Genomic DNA, 26,294 nt, shown 5'->3' on the forward strand with positions numbered 1-26,294 from the left:
AAAAATATGCCACTTGGTCACTGACATTTGCTACACAGATGTCATTTCCTTCAGTTTTGAGAACAGAGAATATGCCACTCATTGTTATAATCCACTTGCAGGCAATTTTTATGATCCGTCGTAAACAGCGGTACCCGAATGTTGAAAGGTTTCGATGTGTGAAAATTAACGATACACAGATGTTAATAGGCATTCTGTGTCTGAGCTTTTCGACATATTCACGAATATTATTCTCCTCAGAATGTTTCTACTATAAAATATTTATTCATGAAAAATGCTTAGAAAACTAAAATGACAAATTTCAGAACTTCTCGCGGAACACCTATTCACCTTCTGCAGAACACTAGTGTTCTGCGGAACATAGTTTGAGAAACCCCTCCCTAACCTATAGCAGCAGCTCATTGTATATTTTGTTCCGTTGGCCTGTCTCACACCAGATTGTCTCAAAGGAACTACCATCTGCCTAGTCCTCCTCCTCTTTTGGGCTGTTATTTATCTGCTGTCATCAGCAGTTCCCCTTCCCCCCATGCTATAGCTGTATCTGCTCTCTCCTCTCTGAAAATACAGATGCCTTCATATTCTATTCTATCTTCATAACTACATCTGTTGTTAGCCAAGCCTCAATAATGCCTATAACATTTGGCAGGATTTCACTAACCAATGCCAAAAACTCATCCCTCTTATTCCTGATACTTATAGCATTAGTATTAGAAACTGTACTGTCCTCTTTGGTCAACCACCTTTACATCCTGACAGTGACTACCCCCATTTCATATTGTTGCTTAAGAGACTAGATTCTGCACTTTTTTTTTGTCATTCTCATACTCACTTTCCTCATGGATGCCTGTGCATGTGCACACAATCATCTGCATCCACCCTAATTACTTTAGTTTTCCTGATGTTACACACTCAGTGAACAAAGCTCTCTAGACACCTAACTTAACTCCAAATCACCTAATCCATTTAAGTGCTGTCTGCCATCATTATATAATCTCTTTGTCAAATACATACCATTGTTCCACAAATTACATAATTTCTTCTGCAGATTCATTTGCTAACATTGCCCTCTCCTCCTTGGTTCACCTCTCTCTCTCATAGTGTGGTAGGAGATTTACCATCTTCACCCTCTTGCTATTTTGCTTCTTCCAATAATTCCTTCACATCCTCCCTCAAACTATACCTCTCATGTCATTAAGTGCCAGCCAAAACAATTAATTCTTTAACCTTACCTTAACCTGACAGCATCAACTAATATTAATTTTTGCACCAGAAAACAAGCTTTTGTCATGCTTTCATTAAGTACTCCTCTGATCATAGAATCTCTGTACAAAATTTTCTCCTTACCCTCTTTCTTCCTTTTTCACTTCTCAGCTCTACTAATCTCTGGATGTTTCTGCAATCTTTCAATTTCATCATTGTCCTACATATAAATGTGCTGTTTTCTTATTGTGGGCCTCTTCTTTTTCTTAACCTTCCACCACTATATGTTGAACATTATCTTCGATGTTAACATTTTCCAGTCTATTGTCAATACTGTCTTCTGTCATGTGCTTCATTCTTTCCATCCAGCTGGCATTCACACTCAAAACATTTACTGCATGCTTGCACACCAGTCTCGCTGTTCTTCCACAAATGTTTTAACTTTTCCAATACATCTCACACATATTGTACTGAACAAAATCATGCAAATTCAAGTCAGCTACAAGGATGTCTTGGCGCTGGCATCGTTCTACTGCACATCAGCATCATACTAAAAATATCTACTTTAAGCAAATATATGTTTTACTTAAATTCTAGTAATATTAACTAAATTTTGAAAAAATGACTTGCCTTTCAGCAGCATTCACAACACATGATATGTCTATGTGCCACTTTGTGGCAATCAGTTTAATGTCTATACTTAGACAGAAAAATTCTCTATTCCTGCTATTTGAGAACTCTTTTTGCCATTCAAGAATACAAACTTCATGTTGAACTTAGTATTCTTAACCCTTTGACATATAAATTATTTTTAAACTCTAAATTCGTTTGAAATTGACACGAACTTCATAACGTCTGCGATACATCAAAATCAATTTTGGTGCAATAAACAAAAGATGTGTCACAGACGTCTTTGTATGAAATTCGTTTGAAATTGATGCAAACTTCGTAACATCTGTGATACATCAAAATCAATTTTGGTGCAATAAACAAAAGACGTGTCACACACGTCTTTGTATGTTAACTGGTTAAATGAAAGCCATTTTCAAAAAACAAGTGTGAAATTAACTTACAAATAAATACATTTGCTAATACCTTTTATTCCCCAAGGGGAGTAGGGAAGGCCATTTAGCCTTAACTTAAAAAACTTTTGAAGATTGCTAGGAAGCCAAACTCCTCCCAACTGTATCAGATAGCTGGCCTAAGGCTATCAGTGATTTTAATAGGAATTTGTGGGGGAGAGTATGACAGACAGTTGCCACCACCTTGTCATCCCCAACACTATATTATTGTCTGAAATAGTATAAGTTCTATGGTTGATTTTCTTGAGTTGTGTAATTAAAAACCCAAGTTTATGGGAAGGAAAAAAAAAACTGTTTTTATATGCCAGGCTGACTAATTCAGGAACTGGTTGAAGAAAAGCTTAGAAAAAGTTCAATTTGGTGACCATAATTGACCTTAGAATGATCTATCTTCAAGTGACCTATTGCTGTGGATGCAAACAGCATATCCGAGAGCTACACAGGCCTTTTGAAATAAGCTTAATATGTTATTTTATGAAAGAAATAAAATTTGTGGCTACCATTTAATCCTAAATTATAGATTTGTCAGAAGAAGTTTTATAATTCACATAACTTAAGATGCTCACCAATAGTTTCATTTAGAATTGTCTTTCAGTGCAAAAATTCATCTTTTTATTTATAAAGAAATATCACAATGCTTGTTTTTTATTTTGTGAAAATAAAAGTTTTAGAGCAGAAATAATGCATTGTGTTAGATCTGAAACAGGTGACCTCACTCTAAATGAGGTCACCTTTCCAGAGTCTAACAGAAGATATCCATTAAATGAGCATACTTATTATTTGGCACACAATTTAACTATGTCTTAAAAGAAATAACAACTGGCAAATTAGAATAAGAACTGTTTGCATTGTAGTTAGTGTGTTTATACTTTAATGTAACTGTAAGTCAGCAAAAAGGGCTCACATGAGAGTAATTATCAGTGAATTTCTACACATGAAAGAATGCCAATAATTCGGTAAGAAGGGGCAAAGGTCGCCCAATACTACAACAGCAGCGTAAGCATCTGTGGGTGCTACCTCTAAGAAAACATCAAGACGCATGCATTCCAAGAATTGGAAAGCTCCGTATGAGGATAGGTGAAGTCACCTAGTCGGGGATGAATCGGAAGGGCGAAAGGAGAGATCAAACTCGGAAATGTAGTGCTCTTTGGGAGCATATAAAACCTGCAACACAGAATTGAACCCCCCCCCCCTCCGTTTTGTTTGTTCCTGTATTCTCACCATGTGCTTTGAGTGGTCATCGTGATTCAGTTCTTATCTTTAAGAGTTGATCTCCGAGAAATCCCAGTATGACACTGTCACAGAGCACGGCAAATTTTGAACGCAGGCTGTCAGTAAGGGAGAGCACGTGATTTCCATGTGGCAACAGAACCAAGGCAGCCAGAGCTTTGTAAGCTCTTAAGATTTTCTCTGTCCTTCGTAAGGAAGGACAGAGAAAATCCCGAAAGAACCTAAGATAGTGTAGATAAGTACTTTTACATATTCTAGCCCTTTAGAGAACTTGACTAACAGAAACGGAAGAAAGTGTATCTCAAATTTATGATAAGGATAAGCATGAAGAATTATTATATGTATGAATGACTCTATACCGTTAGATGAATTCTGAGAACTATTAACTTACTGGAGATTCTGTCATGACCTACTCGAGGGAGATTAATAATGTGCCAAATACCTAGCTGGCTCCTATTAAGTTGTAAACTAAATATTTGATAAGTTGAAGGAATAGTGATGTAGAGATTAAGAAATCCATGTTTATCTAAGAATGAGAAAGTGAGAGAAACGTAAAAGTTTTAACCTAGCATTAATATCAATTTTGTCTTTGTATTGTAATTAATTATGAATTCATTAAATTTGTTTGTTACCTTCCATGCTTGCTTTTCTGACCTAGACCCTTGCTTTTGTTGACTGACCTAGACCCTTCATAAAAAATGCGAACCTGGTGATCATATACGTGCACAGGGATATCCTAAGTAAGAAAGGAAAGGGGGCATGACTTCAAGCAGACAAAAGGAAAACCTAAGGCTTCTGATTTCAAGCGAATTATATTAGTAGCATCTGATACTCTATAACCATCCTTAGGCTGAGTTTGACTTTGTCCTAAAGCCTGGGCTGTGCAGAAAATAAATTTGTCTGAGCGAATGTGGATGACTTATAGAGATCAGGGAATAGGTATTTTCTGGGGACCCAAAATTTAGAAATTGTCAGGTAAGCAGTAAGATCATATACTCAGTGTTAGGCAGACGATTTAGAGATATATAAGGGTTAAAGATAGCAGACAGAGGCCAACATATATAATAAGGTAAGGGAAAGAGTAATGATCATTAAATCAAATAGCATTATACAAAGGGGAGATAAAACAAGACAACAATTGTGATATTTCTTTATAAATTAAAAAAAAAAAAGGTGCATTAATGCATTGATGTTCATGTGCATAATTTTAAAAATTCAACATACTTCAGTTGCATGTAGAGTTATTAACTAATAAATCCATTTAATATTATATTAAGTGTAATAAATGTTTGCCCTGTTTTATCAGAAAAATACAATGAAGAAACCCTCTAGAGGAGCAAATATGGAAAATGATTTCCTCTCCAAAGATATTCCTGAAGAAAAGAATAGTAATGAAGAAATTAAAATAGGCATGATAAATGCCAAGGTAGATATTCCTCTTGATATCTCATACAAGAAACGCGTAACTGGGACTGAATTTGATGACGAATCAGCAACTGATATGAGAAAACCATTGATCAAAACCAAATGGGACGAGGCTGAATGCGAAGGTTGGGATGGCAGTGAACTAATTGTTGTTGGTCAGAAGCTGAAAACCTATGAAGTTGAAGAAATTCCTAATGAATTTAAATTGAGTGCAAAAGGAATCAAAGATATTAAGCCAAGTAATTCTCCTCCATCAGTAGAAGTTTGGTTACATCCTGCTGAGAAAAATATGCAAATTTCTGATGAATCCAGTAATAACAGAAATAAAATTGGATTTGTTAAGCTGTCAGTAAATGCAACAAATGAAGGTAAAGATAATATATTTTATAAAGATGAGAATAAGCAAGATAAATTAATTCCTGAAAGTTTTGTATTCCAACTTTCTCAAAAGTCAAATGAATACTTAGTACAGAAAAAGGATCATGATAGTGATACAAGTCAAGAGGCCACTTATGAAAGGTAAGAATTAAATTTAAAAAATCAGTAAGAATCAATTCATTATACAATTCACATTACACAATTTCCAGGGTTGACTCCTTTTTCTCTCCATTCCAATGTATTGAAATATCACTTTGGCATCAATTCCATGAAAAACTCTTTAATGACTTATGTTCTATCATATTCCCTCTTTACTGCTTGTCGCCTGAGCTTTGTAATCAGAAACCTTCATTCAGTCATCATATACAGCATTTCAAACTGGTCACCTTTTTGGTTGTTTGCTTCTGAGTTTTTTGGGAGTTTTTGGAAGTGGTGGAGTAGATCTTCACCACTTTCAAACTTGATACTTATAAGATACATTAATACTAAGCCATTATCCTTTTTCCCAAAACCCTTTGCAGAATCTCTGTATCACTCCTGTTTACTACTTCCCTTCCCGGTTCAGCTTCTGCAAACAACTGGATGTTCCATCTTAAACCACTCACAGTATCATTAATATACGAAATTGAAGAACTGCAGCCTAAGTAAAAAGATATATGAGAAACTACCGTTAATTATTTAGAGAGGTTCTATTTGTATGTATTTATTTTTCCCTAACTTTTACGGGTTTTTTCCCCAGGTCTGTGTATTTGGTGTTTCACTATGCTGCAGACATGAAAATTAAGTTTTTTTTTAATATGTTTTATTAACAAAGTATATATATATACACACACACACACACACACACACACACACACACACACACACACACACACACACACACACACACATGTCCTCTGCCATTAAATACAAAATATCTGCAAGGGGATGTTAACACGTTATAGTCAGAGACTCAAACATAATAGAAAACATTTCACTCTTGCTCTGCGAAGTCAAGACACAAATTCCTCATCAATCCTTAAAAGTTCACTAAGGGAAACAGCAGTAACAAATTTTCCTGCGCACAATCACACAAGAAACATATAAGGAATCCACAAAAAGCAGCCATTCATTCCTTATGTATGTTTCCTTATTTCTTAAAAGGAATTATTTCCAACTCTCCCTTATATTCTTCCAATCTATTCCATTTTTTATGTCTCTCCACATATAAAAATGTTTCTCTCTCTCTCTCACGGGCATCAGCTGTTCATTTTCATATTACAGTTGAGCACATGCTGTATTCTCTCAATTGCAACATTCAGGTATCACTAGTAAAGAGAAATATTTTCAGTAATGGCAGACTGGATACGTTTATTTCCGATCATTGGATACAATGAAATTTCTTTTACACTTAATGATTATTTCATTGCACTCAGTATAAAAAATGTCTACAGGTATTTTTAATTCCAAGGCCATTGAAAGTTGTGTACATCTTGCTGTTTTCATCGACAACTTGATCTATGAGGCATGGTTAGACTTAGGCTTTATGACCTCACTAGTCAACCACTATTAGCAAAACTACAAGCACTGATGCTATATTCTTCTTATAGTAAAATATTGTTTTAACATAATTCTATCAACATAATGATATTTTTATACATCTTTTAGTTAAAATTCATTTACCTAAACAAACAGTATTTTCTATAAATAAAATCATGTTAAGATATTTAAATATCTTAACACTACACTATTCAGAATCATTGCCTGTAAAGAAAACATTGTTATTATCATCAGATCTTCATTTAGATAGGATTAACTATCCTTTCAGCCTTTGATGATCCCATAAGTTTGGAGTGAGTGTTCCACCATAGTTGCACTAGCTAGGTGACCTAATCTTAAAATTCATTGAACATCGACACTTTTGGCCACTGCTTCCAATTCAGTCTATTTTGTCACCATACTTCCCTAAGAAAAATCTACTCCTCACTTCTTTGCTGGTATTTATTTACTTATTTTTTTTCAAACCAGGGGATGGCCTCTCTCTCTCTCTCTCTCTCTCTCTCTCTCTCTCACACACACACACACACACACACACACAGTTCCCTTGCTATCATTCTTCAAAAAATCTCTCTTTCCTCTGTGATTCTCTCATATATTTCATATTGTTGCCATATTCCTTCTTTTCCCTGAACTGTAACTTAAATACCTCATTCTGTTCTTATAGCCATTATTTCTTTGACATGAAATTCTCTCGGGTCACTTTACCTGTGAAATTCAGGTGACTAGTCATCTGGATTACTATTTACAGTAATCCAGATTTACAGCAATTTAAATGTGTAAGCCTTGTACAAAGGTAATAATTTCCTTGTGCCTACTTGTTTGCACTCTGATTATTGCAGTTGAAGTTCAGGAAAAACACTTTTGCATATTTTTTCTGAACTTCAACTTCTTGTTCATTGTTGTATATAATCTGCTGCTACTACTTAGTATAAGGTCTTTTCAACCCTTCAGTTTGAAGTGCTAAATTGTACTGGCAGCCACGAGTCCTATATGGATAGTACAGCACCATCTTATGAAACCAACATGAAGCTATCGGTTATAATGTATTTTTTTGTCTGTCAATTGCGTGTGTTTTTCCTGGCCAGTTTCTCTGTTCTGAGGGATGGAAAAACGCTCTCCTTCTGTATGAGACTGGCTAACTCACATTTACTTGAAAGAGACCAGATAAAGGTTTGTTATATCATGGACAGGAATCAATCCAGGTCTTGATGATTAAAGGGCTTCATCTATGCTAATTGAGCTGCAGAGGCTCTATCCATTTACAAAATTATACTGACAACCATTCTCACTGTACCAGTCTTAAAGAAATACTGCATAGAATCAATCCATCATATTTCTCAACTTCACATTATCAGCAGGCTACTGAATTTTCCCCCTTTCACAATTCTCTGTTTTGACCTCCTATAGGCTAGTTTCCTTTCTCAATTCAGTAATGCTCATCCATTGTATTTATCCAACTTTAAATTCTGAAAATCGCCTCTTCCCTCTTAAAAACAGGAGATACTGGTTTGTCATAAAGCTTCCTATCCATTGCCCTTCTGTCAGTCAGTCTTTCCAGACTAATGGGAAAAAAAAAGCCAGCAACATTCAACTTCTTTAATCAAGGACAACAGCATGCATTCTAGAGCCATGAAAAATCTCGGCTTACAGGTTAGGTTTTTCCAGAGGTGTTTAGATTATCTTGGATATCTTTGGGCATGGAGAGATTTAGAGAAACCTATGCTATTGTTCATGACATTTTCAGAGCATTTGATTGTCTGTCATTGAAGTTTTCTCAGTAAATTGCCATCCCTTGATCTTCCTTACACTCAGTGTAATTGTATAACCTATTTTCTCCTTGGGCAAACACTGTATGTCATGGTGGATGGCTTTGAGCTTCACATCTTACTTCACTGAATAATAATCCTGTCCGTAGTTTGCTGATGTAGCACATTCCATTCCTCCCACTTATTCTCTACAAACCCTATAGTGTACAAACATCTTAGGCTTCAAGATCTTGTACAACCACTGCCTTAAAAACTTGATCCATACCTTTCTTCAGTGGAGCAAGGATAACTGAGACACCTTCTTTCATGCATAAAAGGATGACTCATACGTCATCTTCCCTTACCTTCAGTAATACACAAGTTACCAAACAGCATCAAATCTCTTCTTGGAGTATTTACCTCTGGGGCTTTTCTGGCATAAACACATCACTTCTTCAGCCTCTGAAAATCTAGCTGCCTTTTCTCAGGCCACAACGTTTTGCTCAGCTAGCTAATAACCATGTATGAATCGCAAATCTGCTCAATCTTAGAATATTTTTAACACCACCACTCCTGTGGTGGTGCACCAAAATCCACCCTAAAAATTCTTAATGCTTTGGTGGGGTGAGTGATTTGGCTAATAAGTGATCTCTCACTATTCACTTCAACCACTATCTCACAGATTGTCTGTTTCAGCTAGTGACTTTTCTAGAGGACCTGTTAAAATACTAGCAACAGCTGCCCAACATCCCTTTACAACTGCAAACTCACCAAATGTTGTTCCCAATGCCTCTGTTCTCTGGAACAGCTTTCCTCATAAAGCGTTACCTAACAACTATGCCCTATGGGTTTTCAAGCAAAATATAATAGGTTCCTTCCCTCTTCATCAATACCCTGCATGTGGCACTTATGTGCTATAGGTTTCTACCACATCCCATGTGGACAGATGGGGAAAAAAAATACACACATATTGCATTATATTTGTATATACATACATATATTTATGTTCAAAGATGGAAATGGCTCCATAAGGTGTGTGTGTGTGTACGCGCACTAGAAATGTGACACCTTCATGAACACAAAATTGGGTTGCCCAAGGTATCACAGGTTCATAGGTCTGTAGAATGAGTATGGCGACATATACATGTGTGTATAGTCTTTGTTTCATAACACACACATGCACCCAGAAAGCATTTTTTTTTTTCTTCTTCTTCCGGGCCATATATCCCAGTAATACTGAGCTATAATCTTGAGTTTTATATGCTGTGTAAAAAAACTTCAGAAAAAAAAAATCAGCTAACGCCTTTTTATTCCCGTATACGGGAGTAGGCGAGGCCATTTAGCCCTATCTAACTTTTGGAGACTGACTTAAAATCAGATATTTAAATTTGGGAATTCAAAATAAATATTTTTGCAATCATATTTGCTTGAACAATATTTCAATAATAATAATTTCTGTTTGTGAACTTTTGTCTGTTATCTGCATTTAATCTTTTGAATGACTCACATATATCCCATGAACTTAAAATAATTTTATGCCCCCTCTAATTAAATGTTTGTATATTGTTTAATAAATATGGATGATATTCTCTTCCTTGAAATCTTGCCAGATTATTTAGTGTTGGAATATTGTGTAAAGCATTTATCTTGAAAATTTTCTTAGCATTTAAATTGTTTTTAATCAGTAAGGAATGTTGTGATAAAATGGTTTTAAGTTAGTTAGATAATGGGATATTTGAATTTGCAATTTGGATTAATTTATTTGGTAGAAGTTTAGAATAATTTACATGTTTTAATTGCAAGTTGCAGCCTGTTTTAAATGAGCTTTTATAGTTATTTTCATATTCCATTTTTTTATTTATTATTTCATACCTTTTATAATAGTAACTAACTAAAGTTATGACTCAATAATTGCATTAATATTGCTATAATTTCAGTAATCCAAATATGAGCCATTATTTAGTTAAGGATATAACTGAATCATATGAAGCCAAATTGTTATCTGAAATTCAACATAAAGACATGGAAGAAAATGTGAAAGATGTTGCTCAATCTGTCTTGGCTGAAAACAGAATTTTGTATGAACAACCTAAAGTGAATCCTTTGGAGGAAGAAACATCATCACTTTCCCATTCAAAACCCGTAAGATAGTACACGAAAATATCTAAATATTTAAGTGAATATGGCTGTTCTATAAAAATATAACACTGAAAAAATGCAAGTATTTTATAATTATATAACTGAGTCATGTTTTAAAACTTGTAATTTTTCTTAAAACTTATTCTGTCATTACTGCCATTAAAAAAGATAAACATTTTCAATGGCAGGGAGTTTCAAGTAGCATTCAAACTCAAAATGGAAAATTTGAACAGACTTATTTGTGCCTATGATCCTACAGAAGGAGTAGAATTTCATGAGGCATTATCAAGTGCAACTGACAAAGGAAGAGTTATTTCTTGTTGGTGACCTCAGTACTTAGCATTGGAAATAAATCCAAGTTATAGCAAAAAAAAATTCGCAAAAAACAGCATATCTAATACTAATGGTAAATATTTGTTTGATTTCTGTTCAGGATATGGTTTACTCATTATTAACATGCTCCAGCATAAATGGAGGTGGTGAAGAGGATGAGAAGTGGCTTTTTTGCATGGAGGCTGGTTAGACCATGGAATGCATTGCCTAATAGGATGGTGAAAGCACGAATGTTGAACAAGTTTAGGGAATGGTGTGATAGGGCTTTGATTTCTGACATGGACCTCCCACGATTAATTACTGCTCTGGAACTCCATGGAGTTCCTGAGCAGTAATTAATAATTCACATGGAGAGAACATGCAAGAAATAACAAAAGTCTTATAGATTGTTATTGTTAATAGGGACATCTTAGGCTAGTATCTGGCTATAAGAATATATAGGAGATTTGAGATAAGGAATACTCGCCTTTTAGCTTTGAGTAGAATCAAAATGAGTATCATGTTGAAAAGAAAAATATACACAAAACTTTAAAAAGAATCAGTCATTCAATTTTCATTTGTGCACTGCAAACTAAAATAGACAAACATCATTGGGGGAAAAATGAAGGTTGAATACAAGAACCAAAACTTGGTGACTGAGTGACAGAATCTGGAGAAAGCACTGATTGACACAACAAAGGAAATGTAAACTTATTCTGGTAGAGAAAATTTACAACTTTATGTTGGACTCAAAGTTAGAGGCAATTCTATCCTCCAAAATAAGAAATCCCATTAAAAGTTTATGAATTAAAGATGTCAAGAAATTATATTCTTTGTTTCATCCTTTATTCAAGTGTAAGTAAACAACATTTACCCGTGAAAGCACTTCATGACTGGGCTACGGCTACTTGTATATAGAGACTAATGACTTCACATGTTGCCTTAGTATTCCATAATGCAAAGCACATACCCTTATGGGTATGTGCTTTGCATTATGGGATATGTATGATGTTATACATTATGGAAAGGGCCACTACCCATTCTGGTAGTGACCTTTATTCAGGTCTCATCAGTGGGAACCAGACCCAGACGGTCTTGTTCCCACTGATGAGACAAGCCCGTATTACTAAATACGGTCTTCTTCCCATTGATCCCACCTTATTACTAAAATACTGTGGATTCGGGATAGATGTTGAAAGTTTTTTCACTTGGTTATAATATAAATTAAAGATTGAAATATGGAAATATGACTTCTGCATTACTTCAACCTTAGTATCACTTCTGGATCTGGTTCCCATTGTGATGAGACCTCAATAAAGGTCAAAACTGGTATTGGTAGTAGCCCTTCCCATAATGCATAGCATTATACATCTCTATATATACATCAGCTATAAAAGTCTTACAGTGGCTTCACTGCATAGTTCAGAAGACCTGGAAAGAGGGACGAATTCTAGATGATTGGAGTACAGCCCTCATAGTATCCATATATAAAAAGGGAAATAAAACAATTTGAGAATTATCGAGGTATTTCTCTACTGAATGTTCCTGGTAAGATTTATGCAAGTATACTTGAGAAACAGTTGCGAAGGATTGTGGAAGAGAAGCTTGGTGAAAAACAACCTGGATTCAGGTCAAATAGAGGCTGTCAGGATCAGATTTTCACTTTACAACAAATAGTTGAGAAATCATGGGAATATAACAAAGATCTGTATTTACGTTTTGTAGATCTGGAAAAGGCATATGACAAGGTGCCAAGAAAGAAGCTATTCAAAACATTACAGTTGTATGGTGTCAGTGGGGCATTATATCAAGCAATACTTAAGTCTTTATTTGAGTTGTAAGTCAGCAGTTAGAATTGAAGGAAGTACAGGAAGATGGTTTAATGTTAAATCTAGTGTCAGACAAAGATGTACATTATCTCCTCTGTTATTCATTATCTATATGGATCACATTATGAAGGAAAGTGATATTAAACCTGATAATCAAAATTGGAGTTGTTAATCTCAGCTCTTTGCTTTATGCAGATGATGTTATACCTCTAAATAAATCCTCTATAAGTCTGCAAGATTCCCTGACTAAATTGAGTAGCTAATAGATATGGTATGAAGGTCAGCAATAACAAGACAAAGACAATGAAAATAGGCAGAAGAATCGAATATATCAACTGCATTGTGAATGGAGAACCTTTAGAACAAGTAAAACATTTCAGCTACTTTCGTATGATTTTTAGTGAAAATGGAATATGGAAATAAACAGCAGAATCAACAAAGCTGGTATGGTAGGAAGTCAACTGAATAAATTTATATGGAATAAGAGAGAAATTTTCAAAACACTAAATTAGCTGTTTACAAGACAGTGTTGAAACCAATTTTAACTTATGGATCTGAGAGCTGGGTCAGAAGTAAAACACTTGACCAAAGACTAGACACCACAGATAAGAGTCCTGAGAAAGATTAGGGGCATGAACAGATGGCATAAATGGAAATATCATATTAAAAATGAAGATATTAGGAAAGAACTTGACATTGTCAGCATCCAGGAATGCATTAGCAGAGCTAATCTCAGGTGGTATGGTCACTTAAATAGAATGGGAGAGGAAAGATTAACAAAACAAGTGTTCTCTGCCAAGTTGGCAGGAAAAAAAGATCCAGAAGACCAAGATATGGGTGGAATGATATGGTAAAAAGTGTCTTAGAAGATAGAAATATAAGATCTGATAATGTTGGAGTCTTGACAGGTAAAAGATTGATTTGAGAGAAAATTGTAGTTTGGAAGTTAGTAATGATGTAAGCTTTTCATGTAGTATTATTATAAGGTACATATCAGGAATTTGACTATGATGATTTTTAGTTTATCAGATCTTAACTTGAGTCTGTTAGAAATGGTTTTGATGATACTATATTTTTGGTTTGGGTGGTCATGAATTGGCTGACATGTATCTGTTCATAAGGCATATTCCGGTAGTTGGACGACATTTTATTAAGCTTAAAACACAATTTCATGTAAGTCATTTGACTTACATGACAAATACTTATAGAGCAACCATACAAAGTTCATCCACTAAGTGAAGAAATTATGGGAAAAGGGGAACCATGGATGTGTCTTCTATTTGTTTATAAATTTTTGCTTGTGGGTATGCAGTTTGGGTGGAATGATTATATGATTTGCAATCGTTCATTGATAAGATCCATAATTTTACTAAGAGTATGTTAAGAAAGAAGTAAATAAAGTCAAATTTGACTATTCTTTTATAATTTTGAAGGACAGTATTTTGAATTTTCAAAAATTACACCACTCTGTATCTAAAAGCTACCTTAGAAAAATATCATCAAAGCTTTATAGAAATGCAACATAACCAGTCACAAAAATAACGTCTCTTATCTGGTTTCCCATTGAAGATTTTGCTTTCTTATCTGGGTATCTAATAAATTTTATTGCAGGAACATCCAATTTTGCCTACTTTTGACTATATTGAATGTTCTACCTTTGAAAATAGGAACATCAAGACTAATTATACATCAACTTGGTTGGGGATTCCTGATGATTTAGAAATCTTAAATCTCTATATTCAGTATAAGAAGTCCATTCAAAACAAGAACAACTTTTCAAAGTCATTGCTACACAATAGTCATCCCATCATAAACAACTATCTGACAACCTCTTAAAGTTTTGTGCATCTGTACTTCAAGACTACCTGAGAACGATCATGGAATGTGCTTAACATCTGAGGGATAATGTGAACTATGCCAAGCAGCCAATTTTACTCTGTTACGCAACTTTCATTGCATAGTGAATAAGAAACCGACATTTTAACTCTCTCTCTCTCTCTCTCTGTGTGTTTGTTGAACACAGAGAGAGCGATAGTTAAACATTTTAGGTTTAACATTTCAAGTTAATCTGTATGTTGGATTGATATATTTGTGCAGATTGAAATGAATCACAACAGTTTCCACAAATGCTTACTAGCCAGTATTTTAAATTTCAATATTTTCAAGTTGATTCTCTGTATGAAATTGCAATAAAGGTGAAAACATATGGATGATAACTCTTCAGTACACTGTTTATGTAGCAAGTAGTGTACATAAACAACAATAGAGAAAGCAAAAGCAATAGAAGAAGAAATGGGTAAAATTATTCATAAAACGAATATTTTTAAAAAAGTGCGCATCACAGTTTAACTGATTCTAAATCCACATTAAAACTTCAGGTTTACACTAAAATTACATTATTATTATTATTATTATTATTATTATTATTTTGTGACGCCTGCAAGGAGTCCAAAGACTCATTGAGGGAGGGCACCTGCTCTACTACTCTTGTGTGTTCACCATGCAGTCCACCAAACTGCCACTACCATCATCATCTACACCAATGCCATCTGCTGCCCACCACCACTAGTATTTTTTCTCTGTAAATTACATGTGTTCTGAAGGCTAATTTGTCTGTATGCAGGAGGAAAAAAAACCTGCTACATCCGTACGAAATTGACTAACTCACCTTCACTTGAAAAAACCTACATTAGATTCCTCCTGTCATGATGAGAATCGAACTTAGGCCTTTTCCATTTGAAGGGTGCAATATATCATCATTCTTCTAATTGCATCATGGAGGTATCAAAACATTAAATTACAAGTCCAAATGAGTTTCAGTATGGAGAATATTGGGTAGTCACTAACAACACATTTAATGGTGTGGGCTAAATGGCCACAGTTGCAGTATGTAGAGTCCGTCCATTTTCACTTGTGGAGCATATGTTTGCATCTCCCATGTCTTGTTCTGGTTAATTATCTACAGTTAACCAGAATTGCTACCCCCAACCAAGTTGATTTATATTATTAATTTTCATTGTTCCTGTTGGTTGGATCATGAATAGGTGTGTTCTTGCTAGTACAGTTTCCAGACTGAGTTGTTATCAAAGGCCTTGTATGACAGTTGTACAGCATTTCTTCAGTAAGTTGTCTAGATTTAATTCTTAGTAGTTGTGTTGAAAATGTCTTAACGTAGGAACAAGTCACTGTTCTCGGTAATTTTATTCCACAGGTTTGCTTAAAGCCCTTTCCCCCTCTGTAATTTCATGGCTTGTTGAGGGGAATGCTAACTATCAAGCTATGAACACTGTTAAACCCATTGGGACAGTATTTTGCTGCTGAATACAATGCCCAAACTCTTGTGCTTAGTACTGGTCTGCATCCCATGAAGAGCCTGCTAGTTTTTACAAAACCATCAGTCTTATTAAATGTTTGAAGATCAAGGATTTGTTTCTAGTCACACTTAAATACTTTGGACTCTTCTGTATTTCACTTTACTACTGAAATTCATTTTAGAAACAGCATTGTTATGCTGGCAGTAATTTAAGTGGAAATCAGTGACCTTGGTTTTATTTGGAGTGGGTTGTTAGCACCTTTCTTTCCGGATTACACAGTGATCATCAATCATTATGCAGACACACTACCATGTTTAAGAACTTTAATTAAATTAAAATAAAACCCTTATATAAAGGTTATGCTCAAGAATCCATACTACAATGAACTGAGAATAACTGTTTGGTTAATCGCTGACCATAGGTGGAAAATAAACTGATACCTGACCTCTGGTGAAAAATAAATAAATTAAAAATAATAGTAATAATGAAAAATTAAAATAAAAAGCCATAATTATATTAATAAAACTACATCAGCAGTTGTTCATTTCCTGTGGACCTTTTACTTTAAATTTCTAAGAGTGCTGTCTGAACGTTATTGTGTTGTCATCCAATTCAATTTCTTTTCTTCCAGTATTTGCTATCTGATCCTCAAGGGCTCACTTTAGTGAGTATGGGAGAGTGGCAAACCCCGAGGTACCCGATGCTGGACTATGCCTTACCTCATGTAATATACATCTGTTATATTATATATGTATATTGTTATATATTACCCAAAACGTTTGGTCAGCTTGGAAAATTAGCCCATCAATCTCCCAAATGCTACAAAGAAGACCGAATCTGACTACTTCTTTTCTACAATATGATAGTTGCAGTCTACCTTAAACCACCCTTGGAGGTTTAAGGTAGCACCTCCAAAGATGCTACCTTAAACCTTTGGAGTCAAAATACCATAAAAGGAAATACTGCTCTCTTATTTTAATAACATATAATGTAAGAACACTGGGAACTCAGAATAGAATAGAAGAACTTGAAAATGAACTGAACAAGATAAAATCGGACACTATTGGACTATCAGAAGTTAAAAGAAAAGAGGAAAACTGCCACACCACATTCAGGCAATACACTTTACTAGAAAGGACCAGAAGATTCAAGATCAAATGGTGTTCTTGTAAACAAATGAATTTCAAATAGAATATCCACCTATAAAGGTTTATCTGATAGAGTAGCTTTTGTCAAATTAAAAATTAATGACAGAATATACACAAAATAACACAGGTTTATAGCCCAACAAGCGAAAGTTATGAGGAAATGGAAATATTTTATGAAGATGTCAAAAAAAGCAATAGATGAAGATAATTGTCAATATACAATAGTCATGAGAGATTTTAATTCAAAATTGGAAGAGGGATGAAACTTGTAGGGAAATATGGATCAGGCTTTCAAAATGAAAAGGGAGACATGGTGATCAACTTCTTGTAACTGGCTAACTTCAAAGCTATGAATAACTTCTTCAAGAAGAGAACCAACAGAAGATGGACTTGGCTGAGCCCGAATGGGACAACAAAAAATGAAATAGATTTCATACCATCTTCAAGCACTTATATTTTCAGGGATGTTAGTGTTTTAAATCATGTTGGCATCACTTCTGATCACAGAATGGTAAGAGGGAAAATAGAAATACTGGTGAAAGCTGAGAGAGTTGTATCACATAGGATACAATTAAAGACACAACATTATTAAGGTAAACAACAAAGAAATTGAACAGTAGATGAGTATGTATATACTTAGAAAAATTTTTAGCAACGAAAAAACAAGGAGTCATGGAAAAAGTGAAAAGAAGAATAGGAATGGGGTGGTAAGCTTTTGGAAAATTGAAGAGATTTTTAAAAAGCAAAATAAAACCTGAGAACAGAGCAAGACTGTTCAACTAATGTGTATTGCCTGTTATGACATATGGAGCAGAAACCTGGCCAATCAAAAAGGAAATAATAGATAAAACAAAAAGAAGAATGGAAAGATGTCTGCTAAACATAAGACTCAGGGATAAAATCAGAAATGAAGAAATAAGAGCTAAAACAAAATGTTTAGATATTGGAGAAAACATACTTCGAAAGAAATGGAAATGGGAAGAACATATTGCAAAAGGACAATAGATGGACAAAAGTTGTACTGGAGTGGTGGCCATATGAAGATAAGAGATCAACTAGACCTGAAAGATAGTCAGATGATATAAGGAAAACAATTGGAACGCTTTGGCACCAACAAGCTTAGGATAGAAACAGATGGAGAGAATTGGGAGAAACCTATAGCCAGAAGTGGCCATAAAAAGGGTTAAAAGAAGAAGAAAATTTGCTATGTGAATCATAGGTGCACCATCATTTTTGTTGAGGTTTGGTTTGTTGATAAGCATATCACAGGCTTCCTTGAATTTACATTTCTACTATGATATAAAGAATATTATAGCTATAATGCTGAATCCTCACAAATTAACAATATATATATATATATCTTCCAGGACAAATGTTGCTGGAGAGCTACACTTCAAAAAGAAATGGCAGATACAGCTCCGCCACCATTAAATGACCCTCTAAATACTACTGATCCAAGGTAATTTCTTTTGTAAGATTAAACAGATGATTAAATATATGAATTCTTCTATTATATTAATTGTTCCACTATTTTCCAGTCTAGAGGACTGAGAGATAACATTTTATTTTTCTGCCAACAGTTAAAGGTTTGAATCATATTATGCTATATCTGTTTGTGAAAGCCTTTAGGTAGTAGATGGTTTTTATCACTTGATATTACACTGAGTGATTAAAAATGCCTTGCTACCATCTATTTTCCAGTCTAGAGGACTGAGAGATAACATTTTATTTTTCTGCCAACAGTTAAAGGTTTGAATCATATTATGCTATATCTGTTTGTGAAAGCCTTTAGGTAGTAGATGGTTTTTATCACTTGATATTACACTGAGTGATTAAAAATGTCTTGCTACCATCTTGATATTCCAGCAGATTTTTATATACTAAAATGCATCAAATCAATTCCTAAGTTGATTTTAATTTCAGTAAAGTTAGTAATTTAAAAATGGAAAAGAAAAGTATTTCTCAAAACTTATCAGAATATCAAACTGATATGTGCAATACTAATTGGATATTTTGATAAGTCTTGATTGATATTCAGTGAATTAAGTTAGAACTTTTTGTCCTCCCCTACATCAGCTCCTGGTAGGCCTCTTAGAATAATGATTTCTTCTTCCTTCTCGGTTCTATCTCGAAGTACTTTTAACTATCCCAGAAGCTTTTGTGGGTGATGCACTTCATTACAGGATTTCAGGCATTGTAGTTAAATGACTGTTGGCAGTAAAGGGATAGACTCTATTTTAAGTTTTGAATATTTATAAGGGCCAAACTATTCCTTTATCTCCTAATAATTAATTATTTAGTTTTATTTCAGTAAAATAAATGAGAATTCAAAGATCCAGTCCAGTTTCTGTCATTATTTTGAACTTCTTGATTTGACAAATTATAAATCTAATTCATATTGCTTAAAGACCGCTTAAAGACTCGATTATTCATTATTGCTATAATTTTGTAAGTTATAGCAACAAAGAGAGAAAAATAGAGCAGATCAAGGGAAGTAACTCAAGGCAAATTTAGAATGAATTATTGTGCAGAATTCACTACTATTCCACTAGTGAATTGCAGACTGCCCTGCCTAGTGCACACTATTGTATATAATAAAAATTCCAGTTAATTTTAGTTCTCCTTCACATCTTTTGCAAATAATTATGTCTGACATTAGTAATTATATAAAATATTATTATGGTCTGAACAAAGTAAGAGGGGGTAAGAAACAGAAAAATTGAATTTTTCTATAAAATGTATTGCATGAATTATATGTTACATTTGTTTAGTATGTGCCTTGCTATGTTTCACATGTCATCTGGCAATAGCTCACTTGAATTTACACATTTTTACACATTCAGCAATATATATGACACAATTTCAACTTTTTTCAGTAGAATTTTCATGTAAAACTAATATTTGTGAACTGTTTTCATGGTATAGAAAATATCTCAAAGGTAATGTTTCTTATTTTGAGTTTACATATAACATCAGCAATTTCCCAATATGTACCCTCAAGGGGGGGGGGGGGGGGTTCAGGCTACTATCACAGCACTACATGATTAAGTTTACATTATTATTAATAATCTCTATCAACAATTTTAATCCAAATCAATGTTACTTGCGAGCACTCCAATATTATCATATCTAACATTTCATGCTTCTAAGGCACTTCTGGCTGAATTCAATCCACCTACACCTTTGTCTTCCTCTTGGGCTATTTCCAGCCATTTGCCATCAAACACCTGTTTTCGACCTTAATATGAAGACTGAAATGTCGGGAAATTAAAATAATTATTTATAACACAGTTGTAGAGTCCATAATTGGTGTAAAATGAATGGATATTGATTTGATTGTAACAAATCTATTTATATTCATATCTGATTAATGTAGATTAAAATGTAATTACCTACTTCTCTTTATAAATTTAAAAATGCAAACAAAATTTATCTTAATTATCAGTGAATTATTTAACCGAAAAGCAAAAAATCTTTTCCCTTCTAATCTAAACTCCGTTTCTCTAGGAAGCACACATAACAATTTGACACATCCTGTCCCATGTGAATGTGTTAAATTAATATCACTTAACTTGAAATCTTTATAATGAACGTATATGCCATTTGTCCCTTGGAAATAAAAAAAGCTTGAAATAAAGTGCCATAGCACATTCATAAGAACACTGTGACATTTGTATTTTGGTTGAATAAAATGTTGGATTCTGTTCAGAACGAGGAACCATTATAAGGACTTTTCAATTGATGTTATCTGGTCTCATACTTATATAGGAGATGAGATTACATAGTGAGATAATATATAATTACATTGAGTCACGTGTGTTTTAATTAATTGTGAACATATTCGTTCTTTAGTATACAATAAAGACAGTTAATCTGGTGTTTAAATTTGACAATTGCAGCATCTGTAAAATGATTCACTAGAGATGTGTATTTAATTTCAAAGGATCAAATTTAGGTTAGGTGGTATATGAATTGTATTGCTAGCCTGAAAAAAAAAAAAAAAAAAAAAAAAGTTCCATGTTTGGCCTAAAAGAGCAAGGTTTCTGGAGTATATAATCCTTAGTTATCCATAAATTAATGATGCCAAGAAATTATATTCTTGGTTTCTTCCTTTATCCAAGTATAAGCAAACAAAGTTTGTATATGAAATAACTTCACGATTGGGCTACTTGTATATAGAGGCTAATGACTTCACATCATTTGCCTTAATATACCATAATGCAACACACATATCCTTATGAACATGTATAATGAGGAGTTGCATTATGATAAATGGGAATATGCATCATGGGAAGGACCACTATCCAGACAAGTTTCAACCTTTATTAAGGTGTCATCAGCAGGAGCCAGACCCAGAAGTGATTCCTTTACATTCACAAGGTTGAAGTAATGCAGAAGTCATACTTCCATGTACAAATAGTCAAAAGGTGTCCCACTTTATTACTAAAATACTCTGGATTAGAGATACATGTTGAACGTTTTTTCACTTGGTTATATTGTAAATTAAAGATGCCAAGAAATTATATTCTTAGTTTCATCCTTTATTCAAGTGTAAGCCTTAGCTATCCATTGTACTTGTGTAATAAGTTTACGACCATTTGTAGGAGAAATTCACATATTAAAAAAATGAGACGGGGTGCTTAAGGGTCAAAGCTGTTTAACTGAGAGGAGACCTCCACATAGCCTTTAAAGGAATGCGGAGAACCGACCAGGGCTTCTGACCTAATGTCCAATCCTCACCTTCTCGTGGTGCACCCTGTTGGGTATCTACTTTGATACTGAACGAACGAGGATGGGCTGGCAATTTGGGATTTAGCCGACCAAATTGTATTCTTATTGGTTAAACCAAAATAAAAAATGATGGTACAACATGACAAAATTTCATGCCGGCTGGGGCGTCGCCCGGTTAAACAAGGCCCCCGTTGTTTTCGCCAGGGAACCAGGGCGAACAGCGAAAAGTCAGCTACTGGAACAAATCTGAAAACAAACCCCAACTCAACATCACCAGAGTTAAAGATCGGTACTATCAATGTAAGAAGCCTGAATGGCAAAGAAATGGAGCTAGCTGAGGAATTAGATAAGTACCAGATCGACATAATAGGGGTGACTGAAACAAAAAAGACCAAAACTGGTGAGATCTTTCTGAGCAATAAATACAAAATGTTATATTCAGGCAATGACCATCAAGGAAAAGAAGGAGTAGCCATAGTATTCAACACAAAATACGAGGCTAACCTTCTTGAATGGCAGTCAGTCTCAAGTAGAGTAATGTGGGCAAATATGAGAATGGGGAACTGGACAATGAGACTTATTTGTACCTATGGTCCCACAGAAGGTTTTACTAAGGTAGAAGTGGAGGAATTTTTTGAGGCTTTAGAAAAAGCAACTGACACAATGAAAAAGGAAAAGTTGGTCCTTGTTGGGGATCTAAATAGTAGAGTAGGAAATGATTGTGAGACATACAAAAATATTTTGGGAAAATTTGGAGAAAAGAGCAAAGCTAATAATAATGGCAAATATCTGTTGGATTTCTGCTCAGGACATGGACTGGTTATTACTAACACCATGTTCCAACATAAAAATGTGCACAAATTCACATGGAGAGAAGAGGCTAGGAATAAGAAAAGTCTCATTGACTATGTTATTGTTGATAGTGATGTTTTCTCCCTGGTGCAGGACACCAGAGTGTACAGAGGATTTGAAATTGGAAGTGATCACTATTTAGTCTTCAGCAGGATAAAATTGAATTTCATATTGAAAAGAATAACATGTAAGAAAGTTTTAAAGCGAATAAAAGTTGAGCAGCTCTCAGATGTGAACTGTAGACTAAAATACAGAAATATTATTGAAAAGAAAATGAAAGAGTTTGAGAACAGGAATCAAGCCTTGGAGATTCAGTGGCAAACTCTGAAGGAAACATTGATTGATTCTGCCAGAGAGGCATGTGGTGAGGTTGTGTGCAAGGATAAAAAAATAAGAACTCCCTGGTGGACACAGGAAGTTAAAGAGGCAGTGAAGGAAAAGAAGAAAGCATATCAAAAGTTCCTGGCAAATAAGTCAGCTTTTACTCTTACAGAATACAGAGACAAATGTAAGAAAGCTAAACAGTGTGTAAAACTAGCTAAACAAAAGTCATGGGAGGACTTTGGCAAGAATATAGAAAATAAATATCAAGAAGGTGGCAAAATATTCTGGAGGTTGTTGAAGAAGCTTAAGAATGGAGGAAAGAGTGCTGTAAAAGGAATTAGAGATGATAGAGGTGAAATGAAAACAGGAGAAAAAGATATCCTTGAAGTATGGAGTAATTACTTTGAAAAACTGCTAAATGAAACAAGTAGTGATGACAGCACAGTGATAAAAAACACTGACCAGGCATGCAGTCAGGAATACATATCCATACTTGAAGTAGAAAAAGCCATCAAAGGCTTGAAATGTGGAAAGGCAGCAGGAGTAGATGATATTCGACCAGAAATGCTGAAGTATGGTGGTATAAGAGTCTTACAGTGGCTGCACTGCATAGTTCAGAAAGCCTGGACAGAGGGACGAATTCCCGATGATTGGAGTAGAGCTCTCATAGTACCCATATATAAAAAGGGAAATAAAACTGAATGTGAGAATTACAGAGGTATTTCCCTACTGAGTGTTCCTGGCAAGATCTATGCAAGTATACTTGAGAAACGGTTGAGAAGAATTGTGGAAGAAAAGCTTGGTGAAGAACAAGCTGGATTCAGGCCAAATAGAGGCTGTCAGGATCAGATCTTCACTTTACGACAAATAGTCGAGAAAGCATGGGAATATAACAAAGATCTGTATTTAAGTTTTGTCGATTTGGAAAAGGCATATGACAAGGTGCCAAGAGAGAAGCTATTCAATACGCTGCAGTTATATGGTGTCAATGGGGCATTATATCAAGCAATACTTAGTCTTTATTTGAGTTGTGAGTCAGCAGTTAGAATTGAAGGAAGTACAGGAAGATGGATTAATGTTAAATCTGGTGTGAGACAAGGATGTACATTATCCCCTCTGTTATTCATTATCTATATGGATCACATTATGAAGGAATGTGGTATTAAACCTGATATCAAAATTGGAGATGTTAATGTCAGCTCTTTGCTTTATGCGGATGATGTTATACTTCTAAATAAATCCGCTACAAGTCTGCAAGATTCTCTGACTAAATTGAATAGCTGTTGTAATAGATATGGTATGAAGGTCAGCAATAAAAAGACAAAGACAATGAAAATAGGCAGAATCATTGAAAATGTCAACTGTGTTGTGAATGGAGAACCGGTGGAACAAGTAAAACATTTCAGCTACTTAGGCACAATTTTTACTGAAGATGGTAAACTAAATATAGAAATAGACAACAGAATCAGCAAAGCTGGTATCGTGGGAAGTCAATTGAATAAATTCATATGGAATAAGAAAGAAATTAGTCGGAACACTAAATTAGCTGTATACAAGACTGTGTTCAAACCAATTTTAACTTATGGATCTGAGAGCTGGGTCAGAAGTAAAACACTTGACCAAAGACTAGAGACCGCAGATATGAGAGTCCTGAGAAAGATTAGAGGCGTGAACAGATGGCATCAATGGCAATATCATATTAAAAATGAGGATATTAGGAAAGAACTTGACATTGTCAGCATCCAGGAATGCGTTAGCAGAGCTAATCTCAGATGGTATGGTCACTTAAATAGAATGGGAGAGGAAAGATTAGCAAAACAAGTGTTCTCTGCCAGGTTGGCAGGAAAACGACCCAGAGGAAGACCAAGATATAGGTGGATTGATACAGTACAAAGTGCCTTAGACGATAGAAATATAAGATCTGATAATGTTGGAGTCTTGACAAGTAACAGACTGATTTGGAGGAAAATTGTAGATAGGAAGTTAGTGATGATGTAATTTTTTCATGTAGTACTGTCATATCCTGTAAACCCCTTGAGGGTACATGGCAGGAATGTGATGATGATGATGATGATGATGATGATGATGAAAAAATGAGACAATGCAATGGGTAGTGAAATGTGCAGCAAGGAATAAAATGCAAGTGTTAGTATGCATGATAGAGTTGGGGAGACTGGAAATCTATCCCAATTCATGACATTGGGATCAATCTTCACAATTCATGCGAATGTAACTGTAATTTCATGGAATGCGAGGAATGCATTTCGTTTTGCATTTCTGGTTAAAGCCTTGGTGTGATTCCTTTACATTCACGACTTCTAATTGAATGTGAAACTAGAGAGGTATTTTTTCACTCAGAATTTGGACAGCTGTGTGTTACCTTATGATTTTGCAATATTTTTGATGCATTCATGAATGTTGTATAATAATGTTTATTAAAGTCTAAGTTATATCAGTGTCCTTTTGTGGCAGCCAGCACCTGTTCTGAAATACTGCACAAAGTGTGTATCCCCCCCCCCCCCCCCCCAAAAAAAAAAAATCCTTGGACTTCATAATGGAAATGTTGGATGGCAAAATTCTACACAATTTCAAATGACAGTCACCCAGATATGAGAGTAACATGAGGTATTGCCTGTATGTCTATATTTGAATTCAGCACACTGGAATTCATCAAATTCGCCTTCTTTTCAATTCGAAAAAAAAAATTTTTTTTAAGTATGAACAGTTGAAGTAGAAACATTTAATCAAACTGAAAAACTAATGAGAGTACTCTTTTCCTAAACTCTCTTGCTTTATGAATCCCTTTAACAATACGCCTAGTAGCATTTGTTCCAAAAGTGGCTAGGTACCTAAATTAATAATGCCATTTACACTAGTGGCCAAAATTGTGGAAACCTTTTGGAGAAAGTGTATTTTTGAGGTTTGATGGCTCATAACACCACTTTTTTTTGGTGTAATACCATAAAATTATATACCAATGGAAAGATAATTTAATCAAGAATGTAATGCAACAAAGTTGTTCAATTATCTGTATTCTATGAAAAGT

At 34.6% G+C, this 26,294-nt stretch overlaps 1 protein-coding gene across 1 annotated transcript in view; it reads left to right on the forward strand.

Moving 5' to 3' along the window:
- Window positions 1-26,294, forward strand: part of LOC150108484 (uncharacterized) — a 178,810-nt gene that overhangs the window by 129,478 nt on the left and 23,038 nt on the right. The window contains exons 10-12 of the mRNA XM_090415892.1: window positions 4,819-5,456; window positions 10,537-10,741; window positions 18,709-18,800. Coding sequence (XP_090272018.1) covers window positions 4,819-5,456; window positions 10,537-10,741; window positions 18,709-18,800 — 935 coding nt within the window. The remainder of the gene's footprint in view (window positions 1-4,818; window positions 5,457-10,536; window positions 10,742-18,708; window positions 18,801-26,294) is intronic.

The sequence above is a fragment of the Typopeltis vanoorti genome, chromosome 3 (assembly GCF_054136105.1).
Source record: "Typopeltis vanoorti isolate ZY-2024b chromosome 3, IOZ_Tvanoo_1.0, whole genome shotgun sequence".
NCBI lineage: Eukaryota > Metazoa > Arthropoda > Arachnida > Uropygi > Thelyphonidae > Typopeltis > Typopeltis vanoorti.